A 25,072-nucleotide genomic window follows, 5' to 3' on the forward strand; every position below is an offset into this window, starting at 1 on the left:
TAGCCTCTTCTCTCCAAGAACTGCTTCAGCTGCACTGCATAAAGTCTGACATGAAATTCTCTTTTTATTCAGTTCTGATTACTTTGTAATTTTTATTCCCTTTGCATGTTTAATGTGTGTGCTACTTAGAAGTGAATTTAAAATTACAGTCTTTCTTAAATGTCTTTCTAGTTCTACTGCTGATTTAAAATTTAATTGTACGATTAAAAAAAAAAAAAACGTGGTTTGCCCCATACTGAGGTTTGGAAATCTCCTGAGATCTCCTCGTGACCGGGTACAAGGCAACTTTCATAAGCCTTCCACGTGAACTCGACTGTCAACGGCTGCACTCTAACCGTGAGACCTGGCCTGGTCATCTCACCCTGCCAACCTCTAGCTTTTACCCATTTGTGGCTGCCCCAGTGTCTTACACTGGGGTGTTAAACTTCCCCTCTCTGATGGCGGGTTGGTCAGCTTCTCCTGGGAATTCTGTCAGTTTTTTGCTACACTGTATTTTTTCTCCCTTTACATATTTTTAGGTCACTGCGTTAGGTAGGTCCAAGCTCGCACTTGTTCTATCTTCTTGGTGGCTCATCCCTGTGACTGTGACAAAGTGTCCCTTCCTTTCACTGGCGATCTGTATTTTGTCTTTCACTTAGACAATCAGCATTTCTCCCTTGCTGTGCTTTCTCTGGCGGGACGCTAAGCAGCTGCGGGGCTGCTGCCTCTCACTGTAGTGTCCCCTTCCCTCGGGGGATGCCCCTTTCTCAGGCAGCTACCTGACATTGTGTAGTTTAGGACCGCAGTCTATGTGTAGGATTATTTTTGTTTCTGCTGGTGGAAACATGGAAGATACTTGTAACAGGAAGATCCCGACCTTTCTTCAACTGTCAGATTTCTCAGCTGTTGTACCTATAAACCTTGCCTCTCCCTCATGCTCATTATTCTTATTCTGGAACGGCCAGGAGATGCACCCGAGAATGGGCTCCCCCCGAGCCGCCTTCAGCACTCCAACCTCCTCCCCGCAAGGGTCCCCAGTTTGCTGCATCTCCCCTACTCTGCCCATTGCCATGGCTGCCACAGGCTTTTTCAGAGCCAGCTCTCCGGTAATTTCTTTACTGGACAAATTATACCTCCTGCCCGCTCCTGTCCCAGGCCCATGGGATTTACGGGTCCAAACGTCTCACCAGACTGAGGAGAGCCCTTCTCCAGCGCCGAAGGCTGGGTGTCCATGAAGCCCCTCTGCGGCGTGGCTCTGGGCGAGGGCTGAGCAGAGACCCGCGTCCCTCACGGCCCCACAGCCCAGGGCCAGCCTCTGGCCCCTCCTTCAGCCCCAGAGCCTCACCCTCTCATTCTTGTCGGTGCAGAAGAGCCGCGTGTGGTGCCTTTTCTGTACCACTATGAAGGTGATCCCTGGCTGGTAGTCCTTTTCTAACTTGATACATGCCTCGCGGATGGCCAGCAACTCATGGTGGAGAACCTGAGGGAAAGAAAAGACGTTTAAGGATGATTCTCTTTTTACAGCCTCCACCTTAGAATAAATCCCTTAATAACACACGCTATTTGACAAATACTTGCAGTTCCAGTGTTCTGGCTCCACTACCTCGTGATTAGCAGCGGGACTTTGCCTTTCTACATTTGTTTTATTTATATAATTGAGCAGATGAGACCCGGGTTTCATAGTTAAATAGTTTAAAGTAGATAATGCATAAAATTGCTCAGCACGGTTTCTGGAACGTTCTAAGTGCCCCATCAGTGGCACCCACCGTGCACAGGAGTAATGAGGCACAAAGGGAGACATACACAGGAACAAACCGATTCGACAACTCGTGCTCTTTACGGGAGAGGAGGGGGAGAGCCCAGTGGAACGAGCGCTGGCTCAGGAGTCAGACCTGGGCTCAGACCCTAGCCCTACCGCCAAGTAGCTGTATGGCTTTGGGAAAGCCACGGATCCTCTCTGACGCCCGGTCGTTTTCACTTTTAAAACGGGAACGACCTACCTTGCAGGCTTGCTGCGAGGACTACAGTAAGCACAAAGCCCTTCCATACAAGCAGCCGGGAGACAAGACACAAAGACAGTAAGACACTGTTCTCACCATCTGGGTCAGAGATAAACAGGCAAACAACCTATCACGCTGTGATGAGGCCATTACAGGGAACACACACCTCAGATTTTTAAACACTGTCTGAATTAAATATCGTGTTATGATGTTTCCAATGTGTCTTGGGTTCTGGGTTGAGAACCCAAGCTGTGGGGATTCCGTAAGGTGTGGGCTATGTTCACAGAGCGATAAACACAGAAGGCACAGACCCCTCTCCAGCAGGAATGGCTGTGGTAGGGGGTGGGGGGCTGGGGGCACAGAAGAGGGGTACAGCCTCAACCGAGGGAACCCAAGAGGTTTTGCACAAGAGGTGGCTTCAAGGTCGGCTGGCACACACCAGACTTTGGACCTGAGAGGGGGACAACGCAGGAGCTCCCAGCCCTGCTTCTGCAGAAGCTCTATGAGGCCTGGCCAGAGTGTCGATTTCGTTCTTCCCACCGACCGAGGGCCTGAGGGGGACGAGCTGCTGCTCCCCTCTGGAGCAGGAAGGTCCAGGCGATCCTGCTTATGCCCAGTCAGGCGGCCTGTGGCCTCTGAAACACACCAGCGCAGCCCTCGGGATGCCTTCCCATCTGGGCGGGTCTCCTCCCACAGGATGGGACACAGGCCCCCGTCTCTGCTGCCTTCCCTAACATCCCCCAGTGAGACATGTGCCAGGACGGGGTACGGGGTGGGTGGAGGTGTAATTAGCTTGGACTGATGTGGAGGAGACACAGTCCGGGCATCAATCTCCCGAGCTCTGGGTGAGGATGGATTCACTGCTGACCACAGGTCGTGGTGACAGGGAGGTAACGCAGGTGCTTGGAAGCAGAGCACGGCAACAAGCTCCCCACACCCGCTCCCTCGCCTCTTCACTACCCCGTGTCTGATGGCACCCCTGCCTTCTGGACAGCCCGTCACCCAAGATCACATCCGGATGGTGGCCAGTCCTGTGAGCCCTCCTTCCAAAGGGCCCCCCGCCCAGCCATCCTCCCAGCCCCTGCCAGAGTTGTCACCATGCCTCTGTGGCCTCCACCCTGCAGCCTGCCTTTCCTGCTGCACACGGAGGTGACCCCGACACAATGGTGTCCCCACCTACAGACTCCCACCACCAAGCCTCTGGAAGGGCACCCAGCCCCAGGCTGCACAGCTGAGCTGACCCAGACTCGACCTCCCCGCGGCTCCTAGTCCCTCCCTGCCTCGTCCCTGCCGGCCTCTGCCCCAGCCCACCTCCCATGCGCGGCCACATGAGCCGCGGGGCAGAACGGACGTCATGTCACTGTGTCCATCGGGGAGCCCAGGAGGCCACTGTGCAGGACAGATGGGTGACTCTCAGGCATTCTGAGACCCCAAAGCAAACCGCGAGGGGCCCACCTGCTGGAACTGGCCCTCGGAGACGCCGTCGCGGTAGAAGATGATGCGCGTGGGCTTGAAGCGCGTGGACTTGTAGAACTGGATGAGGAGCTCACGGACCATGGTGGCCAGGTCCTGGATGATCTCCTGCCGGTGCTGCTGAACCCGCACGGTGGCGCAGTAGCGGTTGGGGTGCGCGTCCATGCTGCCCACGACCTGCCGGGACGAGGAGGAGCGCTGCTCTGGCCGCACCCCAGGAGGGGCAGGCGGGGACACGTGTCGCCACCCCAACCTCATGGCGCAGTGAAGGGACAGTGGCCTGTTGGCCTGTCAGAGGCGAACCTGCTGCCTTTGTGGGTTTTTTTTTTTGGAACGTGGGCAGTAACGTTTATAAACACAGGACAAGGAGTAACAGTTGCTGAGAGTGTCTAATAAAAAGTGGGCAATTACTCTGATTCTTTACTCCGCCTGGGACCCGAGGTGGCTGAGTTCAATCAGCCCCAAGAAAGCAATGTGAGCAATCCCCAGTTTTTTTCAAAGCACCCTGCTCACCCAGAGAAGCTGTCTGCCGATCAGTGCACATCTCTGACCCCCTGAAATGGCACGCCGGCCCAAAGGCTGGCCCATAGGTAGTTGCCTGAAGGGGTCACGCCGAAGGTGCCCAGAGTATAAGGGACACAACTACACGCCGCGCTCTGCTCTGCTCTGCTCATCATAAGGAAGGGCTGAGAAATACCTAACAAGGTAAAAAACCGCACTCCAGGTAGGAAGTGGAGGTAATCTGGATTGCTGAGCCGGGAGGCGGATTCACGTTACAGAATGCTAACCTGATGGAGGCACACAGCCCCTGAAGGACACCAAACACACCCTGTGTGCTGGGGGCCCACAGCAGACCCGCGGGAAGCCCGCACCTCCTGGGAGCCCCAGCCTCCCTGGCTGGGGATCGGACGCACCTCAGGATCCCATGCGGCTCAGAGGGAAGCCCCGGGCGGCCAGAGGGTGGCTGGCCCCGTCCATACACATGGCTGGCACTGCTCACCTCTGACTGCTCTAGACAGAGCTGCTGTGAGGGAGGGAATGAGCGCGGAGCCCCACGTGCAGGGGCCTGGTGGGCACGGCAGCCCCTAACACCCCGCACAGCGCACACCCCAGCCCTGAGCCTCAGGCAGTCATCAGCTCCGTTTTCTGCTGTTTCTCTTGAGCAACAGAGCTTGGCCTTTCTGGACTTCATGTGTCAACTGAGGAAACTAACAGTGACCCCACGCGATTATGGCTCTGTAGTCACACAGCCAGCCTGGAGCCTGGCATGTAGTAGGTGCTCAGAAAATGCCAATATTCTCTAATGAGCCTGGAGAGTGTGACAAGCGTCCCTAGGTGGTGTCAGGCACGGGACAGAATGCACAGCAGCCCAGACGTCACTCTGGCAGTTCCCCACTGGGGGTGCTGGGGACACAAACCTTGAGCCTCACGCTTCCTTCCCTCCACTTGGCTGCCCGGATGCAGAACCCTGAGGTGTCCAGTCAAACACAGCCCTGACGGAGCGCCCTTGGCCCTGCATTCCACATTTCGAGTCCACACTCTTTTGAGTATATGCTCGTCTGGTCCTCTTGAACCAAAGGCCGTTACGCTGCCCCTCCCGGGCACCATCAGCTCGGGGCACAGAGTGGGGGCCCGGCTCAGCCTCCGAGGGCAGGAGACAGCCAGCGAGCATGTGTGGGGCATAGGTATGCAGGGCCTGGGAGGCAAAGCCCCTGGAACTCGAGTAGAACGAGGGCAAGGCCTCCATTGAACTCTGGACTGTGTATGTAAGTACTTTCTATTTAGTGTTTTATTTTATAATAAAAGATAGAAAATGTTTAAAAGGAGTGCAAGAAGGTGGGTACACGAATCCTGCGCAGTGGGCAGAGAGCCCCCAGGCCCCCCAGGACAGGAGCCACCCCACGGCCCCCAGCCTCCCCTGCAGCCAGAGCTGGTCCGCTTGGGCTGGGCCTCCGGGGAGCGCGACCTCATCGCTTCTCATACATTTAGCCACATGCAGAGTCCCCTCCAACTACCTATTTCTCAGGAGACTGTTTCACCAACTGCTCCATAAACCACAAAGGTTGTTAGGAAGATGCTCTGGCCCCACACTGCCATGGCACCGCGTGCCCTCCCACCGGCAGCCTGGCGAGGGCATGGGTCCCACAAATGGTACAGCGGTGGGCTCGGATACTCACGGCAGCAATGGAAGGCTTCTTCCCGTCCCCAGCGGGTGGGTGAGTGACGTCGGCCCCCAGAAAGATGACAGGCTGCTGGAACACGGGCGGCCTGCAGAGGGAAGCCGGACCATCTGAGGCCTGTGCCCCTGAAGAGTGTCACTTGGGTGGCAAAGGCACTGTAAAACCTTGTAACTTTTAATGGTCCCTACAGAGAGCCTGGCTGATAAAGCCACACGAGGTCTGAGACCTGCTTCCAAACAACCCGGTGCAGGGGATCAGGGGCAGGAGGCGCGAGGACTACCAAGACGGTCAGGTGCGGACGGCGTTGAGGCTGGGGTCAGGGACGATCCTACTTTGTGTACGCCCCCGAAAGTTTCCACACTCAGCAGACCCACCGGAACTCTATATGTTAAGGTTATGTGTTTATAAGACAGTGATTACATGCAAGACCCCATGCACGTAGGAGCCCCATACTTGGTTCCAGCCTCGGACCTGCAGCCACACTCCCCAGCGTCTCCCCCACGGCACAGGGGCAGCTTGGGGCTGGGCTCCCGCCCTCCCCCGGCAGGGTGTTGAGCAGTACCCCTGCTCTCTGCCCACGAGGTGCCGGGGCACTCCCCCGGTGAGAAGCACAACACGGGCTTCCTCTCCTCAGCTTTTAAATGCTGTGTTCCAGAACTTTCCTGAAGAGGACCCATGCACGGAGGGTGGGAGCATGGGGTCACTTGCTAGCTTTGCGTTCTGGAGCTTACTCTCTCTACAGCTTACTTTTCTCTTCTGGAAAATGGAGACAATATGCACAGTTACACGAGCACGTGCAAGTGCAAGCCAAGTGCTTTCGGAGGGCCTGGCCCGCCACACTCCCAGGAGCTGCTTGCTGTTTGGGCCCTTCCTGCTCAGTGGTGAGCGGTGCCATGTGCTTGCCAGCCCAGCCAGGAGCTGAACTCACTGGGGAATGATCCCAGGGGGACTCCCGCCGGAAGGAGCCCCTCCACCCGGAGCCCAGAGGTAGGGGGAAGGGCTTCGAGTGTGCAGGCCACGTATCAGTGTCCACAAAACGTGGACCAGCTTCCCCCTTCAAGCCCCAGTATGCTTCCAACTACACCTGGGGGGGCTCTTCTCCTGGGGGTCCCGGGACACGGAAGCAGGGCTCACGGGCACTCCCTGCATGGGGGAAGATGCTGCCCGCGGCCACGCTGGTGGCCCTGGCTCTGGGCCCTGTTCTCCTCAGCACCGCGCAGCCCACTCGACACTGTGCCCCGCCTCCCAACTCTCTTACTCCTGGAATATCTGCACCCGCAGTTGTGACTCACACCTTCAACCACGAAAACCACACCTGCAGGCAGACTCCTCTCCCTGATACGCTCCCCTCTCGTCCCCCCCACCCTTCGCTTCCTCAGTTCCCGGGCTCCGCCCTGTGACTAAGCTCCTAATTAGCTGAACCCATTCACCATCTCCTGAGCAGCCTTGGGCCCCTCCTACCAGGCTTCCTCCTGCCATGGCAACAAGACTCCCTCCACAAGGTCCCCCACCCCTGCATGGCAGAGCCTCAGACCTGCTCACCAGGCCTGTCCACACCATGAGACACAAACGCAGTGCCCTTGGGGTCCAGGCCCCGCCTGGCTCTCCTCCCCTCCTTTCCGGGGCTCCACTGCTGGCTCCCCATCTCTGCGACCTTTTACCCCTGAACTCCCCAGGGCAGCAGGCTTGGCATCCCTCCTTTTTACACCCTGCCCTGGGGGCTCTGGAATCACAGGAGCCTTGTGGCTTTCAACACCACCTCTCTGCTGGGGACTCCTAAACACACAACCCTGGTACCAGATCCCTGTTTCTGCTCACCCACCCGTGACGCCCCTCCAGCCGGACCCTGCAGGCCCCACGTCTAGAGCGGGCCCTGCAGCGCCATCTTCCAAACACCATCTCTGGGCACCCACCCCGCCCCCACCGACAGCATCCCTCCCGAGACAACACAGGTGCTTCCTGGTCCCATCCCACCCGGGAGCTGGAGCGGCCTTCTAGAACAGGAACCTCCAGGGGCTGTGTCCTGCCCGGAGGGAGCCGCAGGCCCCTCCAGCTCTCGGTCCTTTGCTAGACAATCCCCAGCCATCCCCGCAGGCTCCCACCCAGAGCCCTTGCCCAAACTGTGCCCTGGGGCTGGAACACCCTTCTCCCGGGCATCCCCACACACCTGCGACCTTGGCCCCTGCCCTCTGCTCAGTGCCACCTTCTCCACAAGATGGTCGCCATAGAAACCCCAGCTCCTTACCCTCCTGAGCTCCTGTCTCTGACATGATGTCACTGCTGCTCGCCTGTCAAGCCCCGCGCGCGTGGCTCCCTGCACCAGAAAACTAGGACTCCGGGTGCTGTGCTCACTGCTGTGGCTCAAACTCCTGGTACACAGTAGGCGCCCACTAAACTCAGAACCCGCTGAGTGAACGGCACTTCGAGCTCACCACCTGCTCCCGACAGCTCCTCATTTCTTCCCAGGACCTAAGTGAGTCGATCTCACCGTGAGGAGCCAGTCTTCAGGTTCGCGCATGTCAGGCGGTATCTACCGCCCACTAACTCCACTCAATAGCGGGACCCAGAGTTCGGGAGGTGTGGCCCGCGGCATCGCGTGTGGACTTGCTAGCAACGTCCACACTTGGGTCCCAGTCCAGACATGCTGATCAGAACCTCTGCTTTAACAAGGCCGGAACGGGGTTCAGACGCTGGCCCAGCCGTGCCCACGCGGGGAGCCTGGGGGCAGGCTGTTGCGTTCTGCACACAGCGCCACCTCTCCCCTAAGCACACAGAAGCAGCCAGACCGCCTCCTGTCTTCACAACTGCCCCTTCTACCTGCAAGGCGAGTGTGGCAAACAATCCCCGTTTCCCCATGTCTGCCATTCAAACACAAACCCAACCGCCCAGAGGCTCCAGCAAGAACCGCCCCCGCCCCACAATATATGTCTCTTCTGGCTGCAGCAGACAAAAGCTAACCTCCCCCGGGGCACCAGGGCCCCAAGCCGGGCCAAGAGGTACCAGGGGACCCCGCAGCCCCGCCCACCACTCCCCTGCCAGCCCCCGACCCCAGCCCGGGGTCCGCCAACAGCGTGCTCTGCCGCAGAGCCTCTCAGTTCCCAGGGCTTGGTTCCGGCACTGATGGCATCGGGCGGCGACGTGTGTCCCTCCACCGAGGCTCGCGTCCGAGCCGTCCGAGGTGAGCTCCGGCGGTCACCTGCTCACCCCTCTCACGGTGCGGCTGCCGCGTCTCACGTTCCAGGAGCCCTGCGCCCCTCTCTGGCCTCAGCTCGCCCAGGGGAGCTGGCCACGGCACTCCAGGACCCCCTTGTTCCCCAGACTCCGAGCAGCACTTCCCGCGTCTACGGCATCCAGGACAGTGCGTGGCGCCGGAACCCGACGTGGCGCCCCCATGCACTGCCCCCACCCCACTGGGAACCGTGCGGCTAGCCGCTGCACACACGGGGAAGGGCCGGCTTACCTCCCCTGGGGCAGCAGGATGTTGTTCACGCCTCCCAGTTTGACGTTGATCTTCAAGCAGAGGTTGGACAGGGTCTGCGGCGTGGTCCTCTGCACGTTCTTCATCTGCACACACTGCGTGGCCATCCCTAGCACCGTGTCCCCCACACGCTTGACCTCGGCTGTGGAGCACAAAAGATGCACACGTTGGCAGCTCTCACCGGCCCCTCTTCCTTCGCTCGCCCTGACAGCCCGCCACCCCGAAACTGCAGAGGCCCGCACAGAAGTGCCACCATTGGCAGCCCCGTGGGCAGCCACGCATGTAGAAGAGCAGGTGACCAGCGGCGGGGGGTGGGGGGGTGGGGAGTCTGGCCCCAGGGCTTGCGTTCTGGCTCTGGCAGGAGTGAAGACCCCTTCAGGGACTCGCAGGGCTGCAGGGCAGCGTGGGCAGAGCCAGGCTGCCACGGGGGCCTTGGCACTCCTGCCTAGGATCACCGCCTTCTATCATGGTGCTCGGGGTTATGAGCAAAAGCTTGAGTCGTTAAAAAGAAAGACACTGGCACCCTCGACATCCACTGCACACGCACACCTGACGTCAAAGCGCTATCTAGGCCCACACCCCTCGGTTTCTGGATTCTTTCATGAAGCGACTGTCAGCTGTCCCCATACAGTCCTGTGGGAACAGGGGACTTCTGGATGGAAACGCTGATGGTGTCTTCTTTGCTCTTTGGATATGTAGCTTGGAGGGAAGAAGCGTGGCTTTTACACATCTGATTCTGTCCCTGTCTAGTTGGGGATCCGGTTGGTGATGCTACCCGAGCCTCACAGCCCCTCCAGAGCTTCCGATGGCTCTCCAACCAACCGACCTGGCCCACCGCCTGTCCTGGAGTCACCTCTCTGCACCCCCCACCACCCTGGGGCCTCCTGGATGGGGGGCTGGGCCTTTGAACCCTCCAGGCCTGAGACATCATCACAGGCGCTTGCTAAGTGTTAGCTGAATGGATGCGCAACCGCACTTCTGGAATGAAGACTCTGATGAACTTCCAGAGGGCTCCGAGGCGGGCACAGAGATGGCACATCGGGGGCAGATGGTGGCCCCCCGCGATCACTGTGCGGGCACCGAGCGAGCGTAACAAAATAACTATGCAGGTGTTGGCCCCCAGGAAGTGTGGTCTCAGTGCCGATGCGGGATCAATGGGCCAGGCACAAGCACTCCTCAGCATGGCAAAAACACCAAGGACTCAGGCCGCACCAAACCCCCACGGGGATCACGAGAGCAAAGGCCTACCATACACCGGGGTCTTGCCAGGCAGGATGACTACCACCAGCTGAAGGCCAGCGTACGTATTCTTCAGATGCCTGAACATGGGCTCCACGCTATCCGCCCCCTGGGCATATTTACAGAAGCACGGCTGGCCCTGGATCGGCATTCCAGCATCCCTCGAGATCTTTCTGAGCTGCTCTGTGAAGGATCTGAAGGAGAAGGCTCATCAGACTCAAATGCACGGCGAGTGCCAAAGAATCCACACCAACCAGAGGCCCCAAATAAAGGGCACAGCCTTAACAGCCCCACCCCAAGTCACTTTTATTGATGTCCGAGTCTAAGTTTAAGACCTGGACAGAACCATGACAACATGTTAACTCAAAGAGAGGCTACGCGCTAAGCATACACGTTGGTTCCCGCAAAGCCACTCCCAGGGTGCAGGGACAAGTGCTGTCCTGTTGGAGCAACGCACTGAGCACGTACTGCCCACTCGGCAGGCCTGACCAGCGTCCAGGTTCTGGTACAGAACCCAGGACTCCGTTAAAAGCCAAACACCATCCAAGGGAGGAAAACCGTGAACGGACTGTCCCCTTGGATTTGCCCCCATTATTCTTGGGTGTACAACTCGGACTTGGACGACACAGCCATGGGCACGAACAGAACCAACCACAGTGAGAGTCACACCAGCAGCGGCTGCCAATGGGCCTGGTGAAGCCACGGTGGGGGGAGGGGCACAGACCGATCAACAGCTTCTATTTTAAACTTAGGAATAAAAATAACATCGCCTTCTACAGCAAGGTAAGGACACTCGATCCAAGGGAGCCAGTGTTCAGCTTCTTATACTTTAGTGCAGCTAAAGAGACATGCGCGCGCGCGCCCACATTCACACCCACAGGTGGATTCACTGCGGGGCCATCTAGCTCCAGGCAAAATGAAACGAAGGAGGCAAGGCCAGAACGCGGAGGGAGAGAGGCGCCCGGAGTCCACACTCAACCGGCTTGGTTTCCTAAGCTGCTCTGGCCTTCCAGCTCGATCTGCTAGCAGTGTGCAGGACAAGTAGCCATCAACAGACAGCCTCTCGCCCACTGACGTCCGCGCTCAGGAACTTTCTGAGCCAGCCTCGGCTAGAATGTCAAGCAGCTATACTCCTCAGGCTTGGGGGAAAGTTCCCTCCTGCTTCCACCGGGACAGGCGGGAAGCTAAAGCTTTCCTTTCGCTGTTAGGTTTGTTTGACACAAAAGGGTGAGCGGCGAAGCTGTGTGTTTATGGTGCTACTTTTCAAAGGGCCCGACGCCTGGACCAGGCCAGGACAATCTAGAAATACGAAGCTGAAGTGGCTTTTTAAAAGTAACTTGACTTCACTGAATATAATTTTCTCTTTTGCAACTAATTTTCAAGATTTTTCTTCATTTACTGTTTTATTTCTTATATAATCTGCATTACTTCTCCACACTCCCTCCACCAATGAGTCTGAGAAGTTAATAGCAGCCTTGAGGTGGCCCACATGTCCGGGCAAGTGTTCTCTGCCAGGGGAAGTCTACCAACCCCACCATCAACACCCGGCTGCATCCCCCAGCTGCCCAGCCCCCCACCCCCCGTCCCCCCACTCCCCGGCTGTCCCGCCCAAGGCCGGGTGCGCCTGCCCCTCAAGCAGCCTTACTTAAGGTGGACTTCTGTGCACTGGCGCTGGGGGGCGAAGCACGCGATGGCCCACACCTTGATCTCAATGCCTGTGTGAAACTGCTTGTTCCTCATGTCCCACACGCCCTGGACAGGGGTGGCAATCGCTTTATTCTGCAAATGGCAAAACATTTAGAGTGAGGAAAAATGGGAAAACACATCCCTCTGACACTGGATTGTGTTACTTTCCCTACTGCTGCTAGTCCCCTGATCGGATGGTGCTCCTGAGGCTGAGAACTGGGCCTTTGTGTACTCTGCCATCCCTGACTTGCCCAGCAGTGCAAGCGGGCCAGGGACATCTGCAGAATGGATGGATGGACAGATGAAGAGCTGGACAGGAGATGGGGGATGGAAGGATGGAGGGAGGGAGGGGCGGATGGGGGGACAGAGGAGGAAAGGTGGAGGGAGGGGCAGACAGCGTAATGGAAGGATAGATGCAGGGGTGGACAAGTGGACAGATGGAAGATGGATGGACCAATGAAGGGAGGGGTGGATACAGGCCAAGGAGAGCAGAGAGGCCCAGAATTCCACCCAACCTCAGGGGCAGCCCGGAGGAATGCTACAGGAGGCTTCTTGGTTGGTTCAGAACGTGCTCTCACTTATTCTACCTCCTCTCTTATCAGGCCAGCAGCTGGGGGGCGGGGGGGGGGGGGGGGCGGGGAGAGAAGTCAAGGGGCTTCCTCCCAGGCCTGGCCGAGGAGCAGACGGGCCAGCGAGGACCCCTGCACTGCTCACGCCACTGTCTGCCGTGGTTCAAGGAATGAAAGCTACTCCCGCTTGTAAAGACAGAGCAGGGGACACATCCACCGGGGTTTGTCCTCTCTCAGCCAGAAAGGACCAGGCCTCAGCGCCGCCACCAGAGGAACCTCTGGACTCCCTTCTGGGGAGGGTTTGGCGGGCGGGGGGGGGAGGGGGGGCATGGCTGTCCAGGCCTGTGGGCACCGCCAAAGGACGGGCTGCACCTGAGCTCCTGTCACTTGGTTATGGGAGTGTGTTTCTAGTGGAAAACATTTTTTATTACAAAAGTCACACAAGCCTACTGTAAAAATCAAACATTTTAGAAATGAACTCTTTTCTTTCTGATGTTTTTGTAACTATTTCCCCGCTGCTACTGGAGACAGGCTTCTGTAAGAGACAGCCCACCACCAGTCTGGTATTCCAGACTCAGTACACGCACATGCACACACACGGTTTCAGCAGACACGGGCTCTTAGGACACATGCGATTCTCAGCCTCAGCACCACTGACATTCGGACTGTCCTATGCACTGCGGATGTTAGCAGTTCTTGTCACCAGATGCCAGCCTCCAGACATCGCTAAACGTCCCCTGGGGGGTATTTAATGTTTTGCTCCAACAATGGACAACAAGTAGGGTAGGTGAAGAAAAGTGTGTGTTCTCATTAAAATGTTTCAGAGATCTGGAAAAATGCGTTCATTTAGAAGCATTATAAACTTTCCATCCCTACAACTCTAATATTTTTGCAAGATGAGGTTACAAGAGCTATTTTGTCTTCCAGACTACTCCTGTATTTCCTAAGAGTCAGAAAGTCAAAACAGACATAAAGCAGAGGCAGTGAAAAAAACACCGGATTTGCGATCTTGATTTGATCACCCAAGGGCCACGTAAACCTCTATTTCTAGCCATCTCTCCACTTACTTGTGGAAGGGAATCACACACTCTTCCTTCTAGGGTTTTAAGAAGGGCTCAAAAAGGTGCTATGTTTGCATCACGTCTGGACACAGCAAGCGCACAAGTGAGCTAAGAGCCCGGAAGCCTAGCTCAGAAGTCTCCTTCGGAGGGCGGGCACCAGGATGGGGGCCCCCACTCAGAATACCGTGCAGTAAGAGTCCAAAAGAACAAGCCACACGTCACATACATATGGAACCATCTCCAAGACCTCTATGGGCTCTAAGAGAAAGTTTCAAGTAAAAAAGGTGTATTTAATGTTACTAATTGCACCAAAAGGGATGAAAACTCATGTGAATAATCCCTTGGCGCTTTACAAGACAAAGAAAACACCAATCACTTCCTGGGAAAGCAAGTGAGACCTGGGGAAAGAGTCTTCTTCCCGTAGTGCTTTGTTTTGCTGTGTTGTGCTTTGTAAGTAGGCTCCAGGCTCAACGTGGGGCTCAAACCCACGACCCTGGGATCAAGACTTGCAGGCTCTTCCCCCTGGGCCGGCCAGGTGCCCCCCTTCCTGTAGTTCTTTGTGCCTTCTGAACCTTGGAACATTGTAAAAAGCAGAACTTACATTTTACAAAAGAAAGGGGAAACCCCTACAAACAAAACCAGGCCTTGCTATGGGTCCTGAGAACGAGGGTGAAAGGCAGAGTCCCTCCAACGCTTCCATCCGAGCTTGTGGGTGAGCAGCCCGCGATGAGTGAGGCTGAGGCCCCCAGGCCCCGCCGCCCACCCAGTGGAGCCGTGCTCCGCATCTGGGGGCCCGGCCCTGAGGAAGTGCATGAAGACCCTTCCCATGAGCTCTGCGGGGCTCAGCGGACAGAATCGCTTTATGATGTGCTGATGAAGCCAGGCACTGCGCCGGCAAGAACAAACAAAACCTGAGTGACCAACAGCTCTGTTTGTCACCAAATAACCTCCAACACCAAAGTTAGGAGAACAGAAAAGAAGTCTAAGTTTCTGGAAAATAATTCATCAGTGGCGGAGTGCCCAAAGAACAATGCTTTCCAGATTTCGATGGGGTAATAAAAATCACCTTTTGAAAAGATAAAGGGTAATTCTGAAAATCCTCAGAAAGGGCCCAGCAACTCAGTCCTTACTGAGGCCCCATAACGTGCACTGGCTTGGACTAGAGTGGCAAGAATTCCTTACCTTGGCCACGGTCTACACCTCTGGCATGGTTCTGACCCGAGGGGGTCAAAAGCTCCTGCTCCACCATCACCTGCCAGACACACGCGCAGACACCCACGCACGTCCCCCAAGCCCCGCCCCCACGTACCCTGCCCCCGTAGAGGATGGAGGGCGGCTGGAGGACCCGCCCGGTCACGTCTGTCATCTCGTCCTTGACCATGATTCCAAATTCACGAACATACGGATCTGTATTAAAACTTGCACTTCGCATCTTGAAAAGGAAAAAAGAAATAAGCCATGTCTGTCCCAAGCACCAGGGGCTCCCTTGCCCGGCACCACGTACTGCAGTCCCCACGGTGTCCCCACCCCCAGGCTGGCCCCGGGAACGTGACGCTCACCAGCTTGCTAATCTCTTCTTGCCGATCCGGTGCTGACCTGGCTGTCGCTCTGATCATGGTTGAGGTCTGATTGTCGGTCAGTTTTTTGATACATCTCTGTCCTGCCACTATGTTACAGACCTACAGAGAAGAGACAGGGCGTTGGCTCCAGTGCTGGAGGACAGGCGGGGGTCTGGGGCTGAGCGTGGTGCCCTGACTTAGCCTGTGACACACGGGTCTCTTAGCCACACGTGACGAGGTACCACGCACACACCACGGTGGCCGTCCCTGCAATCCTCCAGGAGCAGGGGCTGCTCAGGGGCCCGCAGTCGGCACCAGAGATCCTCCTGGGTGCGCCTGGCCCGGCACCAATGTGCGCTGGGAACCTCACAACGTGGGAGCACGAAGCTGCGTGCTGATGGGGAGGAGGCCGGCCTTCTGGACCAGGTCCCAGGAAAACCACCTGGATGTTTGGGTAGCTGGATAAGTACAGTTAATTTAAGGCACTAACAGAAAAGAGTTAAAACTTGGGCCTCTGTTTTAGCATTTAATCTTTCCCTGGGCCAGGATTTTTCCAACAGTAAGTGAAGAAATGGTAGCTTTTCTGAGCATCTTCCACCCTGTTCAAGGGGCCTGCTGGGCACAAGGGGCACGTCCTCAATGGGCCCACAAATCCCGCGGGAGTCACCACACCGTTTCACTCTTGGGGAGGCAGGCATGAGGGGCATCACTGGCCTGAGGCCCACAGTTCTCCCGCCAGCCCCAGAGCAGCGCAGACAGGAGATGGGACTTGCCTCGAGGGGAAGGTAGGTGTGTTTCTGCTCCTGTCCGACTTGTAAACACGGGAGGTGGGGGTAGCGCAGAACCAGCTTGTGCCTGTCCTTGAAGTACTGGGCCACCGTGCACTCCACCGTCTGCCCGCTCTCCTGCTGGAGCGGGAATCTAGGGAAGCCAAGAAGGGGCTCAGGCAGCAGACCCCGCATTGAGCCCGCTCCCCCGGTCTGCTTGCTGAGGGCTGGAGAAGGTGGATGGGGGTGGGGGTGGGGGCAAACGTCCAAAGCACCTTTCAGGGGTCAAAACCAATCATGCCCTTTGGACATGTGATTCCTAAACTTTCGTATTATCTCTGGAGTTGGGAAATAAAAAACACTGACATGCATGTAACATGCAATAATCACAGATCACAGAGATCTACAGTATACGTAAGGAAGTAGCCACGCCTGTGGCGGGGGGGGGGGGCGCCTACTGATCCCCACTCCCTCCCAGCACCTGCTCAGCACTGAGGATGGGAAAACAAACAAAAATGACCCTCTCTCGCCTGTAAAATTCAAGAGGGAAAATCAACAAGGAGCCACCAACCCATTCCCACCCCGTACGGGGCAATTTCATGATTTCATCTCATTGGATGCAGTTTGGTTCTACTGAGGCAAAGGCATGGTTCCAGAATTCTGAACTAGAATGAAATGATCCTTCCCAGAAGGGTCACTGCTCTGGAGCTGGGCCATCAGAGGGACTGCAGAGAGTGGGTCCGAGGCAGGGGTAAGGCCATTTACGTTTGGTGGCTGGCGGGCCGCCGGGTCACGTTGCACACGCGGTATTTCCTCTTCATCTGCCCACAGTGCGTTATCTCCACCTTTAGACCTGGCAACACAGAGCAGCCCGGCCTCACAGTCAAGCCCTGGCCCGGGCCGGAGCGTGGACCCCATTTCCTGAGCACCGGCTGTCCCGGGAGCCCACAGACCCCAGCGGAGGGTGTTCTGCAGCAGCTGCAGGGCTGCACTTGCCCTGAGTGCGGGGACCTGTGCACGGGGCCTGGCGCACCCACGGGGACGCCTTCTGCCCCAGAAATGCCAGGGCCAGAGGCTGGACACAGTTCTTTAAAGATAAAAGAGATGATGTTGGCTCAGCGAGACTTTGTGCTTCCTCCAGGACTATTTTTAGCAGCGGGTACTTCTGATGGCCTTTAGAAAGCCCTGAGGAGGACAGGTGCGGAGGGGCGTGGGCGACAGGTGCCGGCTGACACGCCGCGGCTGGGTGGAAGGGCCCGAGCCAGGCCACTGCACTCAGGCCGGGTTTCCCTGAGTGGAAAGCAGGCTTGGTGGGTACAGAGCTGCCACGGGACAAGGCATGAAAGCGTGCTCTCCATTCCAGAACAGTGTGAGGTACTAGTGACAACCACACGCTGCTCTTTGGTCTGAGAGCCCAGTGACTTGCATGCATGGGTCACTGACCCGCGGGAAGCCGTTTACTGAGAACGTTACTGTTCCCGCGCTGTGAAATGGGCTTAGTTCAAATCTGTGCTAAGTCACCGGATGCCTAATCACTCTCACCGCCTCCATCCCCTTAGGAGCTCCGAAAGTGCAGCGAGGGGGAAAGTCAGGGCCTCACACGCAAGGCAGCAACCCACCTTTGATTTCTTTGGTAAACTTTACCCTTTGGGAATCTGTCAGAGGTTTCTGTTGTTCTTCAATACTTTTAAAATCCAAAACTTCACAAACAAACTCAATTACTGGCTGTGCCTTATAAAATGCAGTTGCTGAGACTGTAGGTGGAAAAAGAGAAAAGTAAAAGCTGATGTGAGATGTGCCCAACGGTGCCCCTTGCAGGCCGGCCACCTGGCTCTGTTCCCCCCATCCCCAGGATCCACCTCTGGGCCTTAGGGTGGGACAGAGCCGGAGGGGGCTGCCCCATACTCCCTCTGCTCAGGGCCCAAAGATAAAGTCACCATCTGAGAATAAAATTAGGTTTAAAATGAAACCCCACCAGATCACAACAGCCATAACTGTGGATTTTCTGACTGTCTCCTGGTGCAGATCTCTCTGAAGTGTACTGGCCCTTGCGTGATCCAACCCTGAGTCTCCCGAGAGGGCGGGGCACCCTGAACCTGGAGGGAGACCAGCCGGAAGGCAACAGACCAGGCAGGCCCCTAGCCAGCTACCCTGCACTCCTACCAACCAGGTTGCACAAGGAAAAGGCGAGACGGTGGGCGGGCCTAGCGGTGGGAGGTCCGTTCACACCCCCAGAAACACTGGCCCTGCCTCGTGGACACAGGCAGCGGCATCTGGGAAAGAGTCAGGGACGCAGGCCCGTCTCAGCGCCCTGAACCTCCCCAGTCGCGGGAGTGGGCCCTGCGGGTGGTTCTGAGGATCACGTCTCACAAGCAGGTGAGGAAGGCCAGGTGTGATGGCATCTGAGGCTCAGACGGAGGCCACGTCTGGAACTGGCCACACAGGTGCTCGCTCCCCCAGGTCTCGGCCCCTCGGTAACGCTCCAACCCCACCCCACGACAAAGACTGGGGCTTTGCTTACCATCGATATTTAACATCATTTTCCAAAGGGAAGGTCGGACGGACTGATGGAAGCCAAACCACACTTCCCGGCCCCCGCCAAGAGGGTTGGAGCAGCCCTCGGACGCTGTAAAGAAGGAGCGGCCCACAGGGGTGTACCTGAAACAAGAGACCCCTGTCTGATCAGAAAGAACAGGCTGACGCCAAGTTTGCTGCTCATCGTGACAAGCAAGCAGGCAAACACTCACACGCGCCAACGGTTCTGCCGTTTTTACCGAACTGCACTTTGCAGGCATCCATGGCTGATGCTGAGGAATACTGTTTAAGGCACAGCCTCGGGGACACAGGGCCTCGGCACGCAGAGCGCAGGGAGAGCAGCTGGTCTCCCACCCACCGTGCTTCTGGACCCCAGACGCGGGCTCTGGCTGTGCGGGGCCCAGGGCCCACAGGGAGTCCCTGGCTTTGTCCCGTGTTTCTGACCCTCCCCACCCCCCACCCCGTACTTTAATGCTAATCCTCTAGGGCTTAGCTGTGCACAGCGCTTCACATCTTTCTAGGACATCGCGGTGTCGCGTGTGCAGAGACGGGTGGAAGAAGTGTCTGCCGAGTGGCCGCCGCAATCAGGCCAAGGCGGCTGGACCGAAGCAGCCCCGGGCCAGGGGGAGCCTGGCTGCTTTGCCCGGGACCATGTTGGGCCGTAGAACCCAGCATCCATTCCCCGCTCCACGCAGCTCCTCTGCAGGGGAGGCTTTCAATACTGGGGTGGGGGGGAGCTCAGCCTCCCAGGCGGGATGGTAAGGTGGATGTGTGGGAAGACCCACACACCTTCCAGGGCCCGGTTGCCCACGGTGCGCGGAGGGCAGGAAGCCACCTGCGTGAGGCACACACCGCGCAGCTGCACCAGCGCGCCTGGTCCCCCGGGACGCGTCATCACGAAGGATCCAAAAGGAAGATGCTTCTTTTAGGGGTTGTATTATCCACCTACAGGCTGCACTATCAACCGGATGGTGGGGATGGTCCTTTCTCTCTTCCCCTGACCCATGTTAATCCCGCCACTTTTCTATTATTTTTCCAAAATGAATAGAGACTTCCTCCTGATTGTAAAAGTAACATGGTAATTAATTCAAAACTCAGAAAACAAAAATCACAGTAATTTCCACCACTCATTTGAAAAATGTATTCAACGTTTTGGCAACTGCCTTTCTAGATTTTTTTTTTTTTTTTTTTTTGCACCCACCTGCCTTCCTGCCGACAGAAGTTCCAAGCAGTAGCAGATTATACCCCGGGGGCCAGGGGAAGGATCCCTGCCAGGAGTGACACCTGCCCTGTACCTGGTTGCCCCCCACCAAGTCTGGAGACTGAGAACATCAGGGTCCCCTTAACATCCAGCGAGGCACTCCAGAGCACCTTCTCTCACCCCTACAAAGGGACAAAGGGAGCTCCACTTCCCCTTCAAATCTTAGAGCTTTGTCAGTACAAGGAGAGGTCAGCATGGAGGCTCACTGCTCCTGTCACTGGTTCATTCAAACAGTTCCCGAGGCCCTAGCGGGTGCTGCACACGTGAAAAGAGCAGGTGGTCCCAGATCAGAACCCTGAGGTCTGCGTGTGGCAAAGTGGCCTGGCTTGTACGAGGCTGAGACACAGGGAAACAGTGCAGCCCTGCCACCTGGCAGAGTATGAGCCGTTCAAGTGTCCGTGCACCCTCTGTCCCAGGAAGTTCAAGTGCGGCGATTTGTGGAATAAACCAACGGTCCAAAGCATCATGTCACCCGTGGTCTCAGCGTCCTTCATACAGTGGGTGCTCCATCAAGTAGGATACCGGGAGTATCACCCTACTATCACAAGTCCTACCCGTGAAGGCCACAGATACAGAACACAGTCATAGTATCAGGCAAGTGAAAAATCATGCCCACTGTGCACAAAGACGGGCAGGCCATCTTTTTGTTCCAGGTTGAGAATTCCTAGTGATTTCCTTTTTTTTAAAGTAATCTCTGCCCAACGAGGGGCTCAAATTCACAACCCTGAGATCAAGAGTCACATGCTCTACTGACTGAACCAGCCAGGGGCCCCTGGTGATTTATTTTTATATTAAAAATGTTTCATGTTAGTATTGCTCTAATTTCCATCGTAGAAATCCATGGCCATCACCACCCCGACTCCAACACTCCACTCATCCTTGCACAGAGATTTCATATTCTCCAGGTAATGCTCGCTCAGGGTTAGAAGCAGATGCTCCCGCTTCCTTGGTCCTCACCTCATGGATGGCAAATGCCTCATGACCACATCCAGGGCCTGGATCGTCTCAAAGGGGACGCTGGGCAGCCGCCCCGAAAGTGCATCGTGTAACGCCTGTAAGCTCACGCAGGACACCCACTTGATGGACACCTTGAAGATGCGGTCTTTCCCTTCTCCAGGCAACGTGACCTCCAGCTCCACCTGTGAGAAGATCCAGAGCATGCGGTTACTCACACTTGCCCCTTAAGAAGCTACTGGGAGGGCGAAGGTGGTGCAACACCCCTGGGTTGGGAAATTCTAGCTCATCCTTTATCCCACCAGGCACACATGGGCACGGGCACCATGACTGACGCGGGACCCAGGATTTCTGCCTGGCCCTGCACACAGAGGCAGCTTGGAGAGGCAAGCAGTGAGAGATGGTATCGTGAGGAGGCTCTGCCAGAGCGGGGCGGGGCGGGGGGGGGGGGGCGACACAGGCAGGGGGCCTGGGAGCCAGCCGGGGCTCCTAGAGAGCTATTTCCCAGTGGAACTGAAAATGTTGCAATATGTCTGGGGGTTCCCATTTTCTGGGTCCCTTAGGAGTCCACAAACTAGGTTTGCAGTAAATAAACTATGAACAAAAAGCCTTCCTAGGACAGACGTGTGGTAAAACAAACGGCCAGATGCTAACCACTGCGGATTCCAGATGGGTGGGCACCCGCCTACAATGCGTCCACCCTTCCTCTGACTAAACAGGTTCATGATGAAATGTGGGAAGATCAGAGAATGTGGGTGGTGGGGACTCGCACTGGGCTGTTCCCCACCATTTCCAGAAGCTGTTCTATGGGACAGTCCGCAACCCAAGGGCACCGGCATCTCCACGTACAAAACATGCAGAGAAAAAGGCTTCAACTACAAGACCCCATCAGGATCTCCTGGGAAGAGATTAAAATTCTTAGCCAAACCTCAGAATATTTGCCACAATAGTGCTCAATGGTCTCCAACAGAATTTTCTGTGACAACGGAAACAGTCTCTTCCCGCGCTGCCCAGGACGCCAGCCACTGGCCCAATGTGGCCGCTGAGCACTTGCAATGTGAACAGTGTGGCCGAGGGACTGAATTTTCAGCTTTGTTAACTTTTCATGAATCCACATTGACACAGTTATGGGCGGCCAGTGGCTGGCGTCCTGGACAGTGGTCGGGAGCGTGCCCCTGTGACTCACTCCCTGAAGCAGACAGTCTCCTCCCAGCTGTGAGGTGCCCCTCGCTCACCCGCCTGGCTCCTTGTGGTGCCCAGACCCACCTTTACGCCATCACTTCACTGCACCACTTACGATCCCACAGCTCAGTGGTTGGTAACTGAGGAGTACATCCCGAACATACGGCCCACACAGATCCTACTCAGCTGGTGACTGAACCATGCCATAAATATCGAAGCCAATATTTATGAAGTGTCTAATGTGACAGGTCACGTTCCGGCCACACCAGGCTCCTCCGTGCCCTCTTCACTCCCTGCTCACGCAGCAGGCCCGCAGGCCACTCTCCGCTCCTGAAGCACGCCTTCCCTCACACACTCACCACACCACGTTCAACCGTCATGACAGTTGCAAGCAGACCACATGCACCGAAGTCACCTGCATGCCTGTGTCCCAGAGGACACCTGCCCAGCAGCCCTCAGGCCACCGCCACGCCTGGCAGCCACTAACGGGCGGTGGCCCGAGGCCCAGCGCGGAGACGGCAGTGAGAGAGAACAGACACTTCCAGGCGCACGGACCTCAGGACGGAACAGTGAGCAGCACCGAGCCACAGAAGGACACTGTGGCAGGGTCCCCTCCGGAAGGAAATGGTAGATGTTATGGCTGCACACACAGCTGCTAACCCCCGCCCCCCCCCCCCAGGAAGAAGACCAGAACCACAGTGAGCCGTCCCTCACACCTGTCCGAATGGCTAGGTTCAAAAGACGGCCAGTACAAAGTGTCGGCGGGGACACAGCCACCGTGGCAGGCAGTACGGAGGGTCCGCAAAAAGCGAACAGCAGGAGCACCACACGGTCCAATCGAGTAATGCCACTGCTGGAGATCTCCCCGCAGAAAACGAAAACACGGATTTGAAAAAAGACATGCGTCCCCATGCAGACCGCAGCATGATCTTCAACGGTCAAGACAGGAAAGCAGCCCAGGTGCCGCCGACCGACGGATGGATGAGGAGGTGTTCTCTGTACAGAATGGAATGTCTCTCGGCCATCAAACGGGGGGGGGGGGGGTCTCTTGCCATTTGCAACAACATGGATGGGTCTGGAGGATATTATGCTAAGTGAAACACACAGAGAACGACGAACACCATAGGATTGCATTTATATCTGGAATTTAAAAAACAAAACAAATGAACAAGGAGAAAAACAGAAACAGACTTGTAAATACTGAGAACAAACTCATGGTCACGAGAGGGGAGGGACGGGAGGCTGGGTGAAGTACGTGAAGGGGATGAAGAGGTACACACTTCCAGGTATAAAATAACTAAGTCACAGGGATGATCAGTGCAGCTCGGGGAATACGGTCAATACCGCCATGACCTTGTGTGGCGACAGGTGGTGACCACACTCATCATGGGGAGCATTCTGTAACGGACAGGCTTGTTGAATCACTATGTTGTACACCTGAAACCAATATAGTACTGCATGTCCACTATACTCCAATTAAAAATAAGAGTTTGAAGATGCCCCCCACCCCGATCCTGCGTGACTATGACCGGCAGCCTCCATGTGAAGGGCCGCTCTGGGGCTCAGGCACGGGGAGAACCTGTCCTTAAGGAGATTAGAGTCTGGTCTTGAGCACAGATGATGTTTTTATGAAGTAATTAGGCATTCAGATAAACAAACCAAACTTTTCTTTGCAAGAAAAGCACCGCCATACCCCTTTGCCACGTCAATTAAGAAAATGTGAAAAAAAGTTAAAAAGTGGTAATTACAGGAGGTGACGGATGTGTTGATTAACCTAATTGTGATCATTCCACAACATATACATATATCAAATCATCATGCACACTTTAAACACATGCAATTTCATTTGTCAATTATACCTCCATAAAGCTGGGGGAAAGGGCCTCTACAAGCAAACTAAGGGGAGAATGTAGGGGGTGTATTTTCCTTCAGCAAAAGATACTTCTACACATGTTTAAGTGGGTTCCGGCCCGGCCTCCTCGTGGCCTCACACAAAGGGAGCAGAACCAGCTCCAGGCCCTACGAGTCTGCCACACACAGGGTCCCTCGAGGGGCTGCCTGGCACACCTACCCGACAGCTTCGGGACAGTGGTGACTTCAGAAGCAATGCCCCATCATGGGCCGGGGCGGCGCCGGCCTTCGGCTGGGACACAAGCCTGAGGACATGCTCACGTCAGTCTGGGCCCCCAGCCAGCAGTCCGTCCACACACCAAGATACTTCGATTTCTCAACAACCCGTCGCTCTCGGTCCCAACAACGCAGCCGCCACCACACCACACCACACCCAAGGCCGCTGACTGGAGGCGGTGGAAGGCAGGGGCTGCCGGCGGCACCCCAGCCTAGAGAAGGGGGCGCCAGCTGTGAGAGTCAAGCTCTCCAGACAGACCAAAGCTCCACACTCAAAGTCGCCAGGCTGACAGAGTCAGAGCTGCGCCGGGGGGAGCCCCGCGGGGGCACCCACCCCGCAAGGAGAGGGAGAAGAGCACCGTCAGCATTAGAGAAACTGTGGACGGAGGAGGCAGGGGTGTTTCCACCGGGTTCTCTTGTCTACAACTGGGCTGTCGTGTGGCCGAGGCCCCGGGAACCCAGTGCCACCTGTTACAGAGAAAGAGAGGCAGCATGGGCAGGGCCTGGGGCCACGCCACACCGAGACTTCCTGAGCGGGCCGTGCAGCTCACGTCATGGGCGAGATGTGTGCGGGGCGCTGATATGAAAGGCCATCTGTCACTGCTCAGCAACCAGTCTCTTCAGAAGCCAACTGTCGTCCCTCCAAATCACTTTGGACAAAACCACAGTTCTTCCTCGTACGTCTGCGAGGGGCATAGGGACTCAGTCACCCTCATCGGTGGGACCTGCAGGTATAGCAAGTGGCAGCTCTGCCAGGTGAGAGCCACACCTGCTGAGCACCTCTGACCCAGGCCAGCTGGCTTCAAGGCACTTGGACAAACGCTGGGGCTCCCGGAGGGACCCTCAGCCCTGAGAGGCAGCACAATAGCCCCAAAGAGCAGACAAGGCCGAGCAGACCCTTTACCTGGATGCTGCCCAAGGAAGGGACCTGATGGATGGTTCCCTGCCCCCATGGCCTCTGACCTCCCCTCCTGCCTGCCCTCAAACCTCCTGACCCTCCGAGCCAGTGCAGAAGCCTCTCT

The 25,072-nt window shown here is 56.5% G+C and overlaps 1 protein-coding gene across 4 annotated transcripts in view; it reads right to left on the reverse strand.

Moving 5' to 3' along the window:
- The window catches only part of AGO2 (argonaute RISC catalytic component 2), a 109,349-nt gene that overhangs the window by 15,551 nt on the left and 68,726 nt on the right, over positions 1-25,072 (reverse strand). For all 4 annotated transcript variants that reach the window (XM_027598832.2, XM_027598826.2, XM_027598840.2 and 1 more), the window contains 13 exons: positions 20,745-20,926; positions 18,513-18,649; positions 17,611-17,745; positions 16,757-16,844; positions 15,998-16,145; positions 15,225-15,344; positions 14,975-15,097; positions 11,995-12,128; positions 10,359-10,543; positions 9,093-9,252; positions 5,630-5,720; positions 3,435-3,629; positions 1,325-1,459 (listed from right to left, as the gene is read on the reverse strand). In XM_027598832.2, the coding sequence (XP_027454633.1) occupies positions 1,325-1,459; positions 3,435-3,629; positions 5,630-5,720; positions 9,093-9,252; positions 10,359-10,543; positions 11,995-12,128; positions 14,975-15,097; positions 15,225-15,344; positions 15,998-16,145; positions 16,757-16,844; positions 17,611-17,745; positions 18,513-18,649; positions 20,745-20,926 (1,833 nt within the window). The remainder of the gene's footprint in view (positions 1-1,324; positions 1,460-3,434; positions 3,630-5,629; positions 5,721-9,092; positions 9,253-10,358; positions 10,544-11,994; positions 12,129-14,974; positions 15,098-15,224; positions 15,345-15,997; positions 16,146-16,756; positions 16,845-17,610; positions 17,746-18,512; positions 18,650-20,744; positions 20,927-25,072) is intronic.

The sequence above is a fragment of the Zalophus californianus genome, chromosome 4 (assembly GCF_009762305.2).
Source record: "Zalophus californianus isolate mZalCal1 chromosome 4, mZalCal1.pri.v2, whole genome shotgun sequence".
NCBI lineage: Eukaryota > Metazoa > Chordata > Mammalia > Carnivora > Otariidae > Zalophus > Zalophus californianus.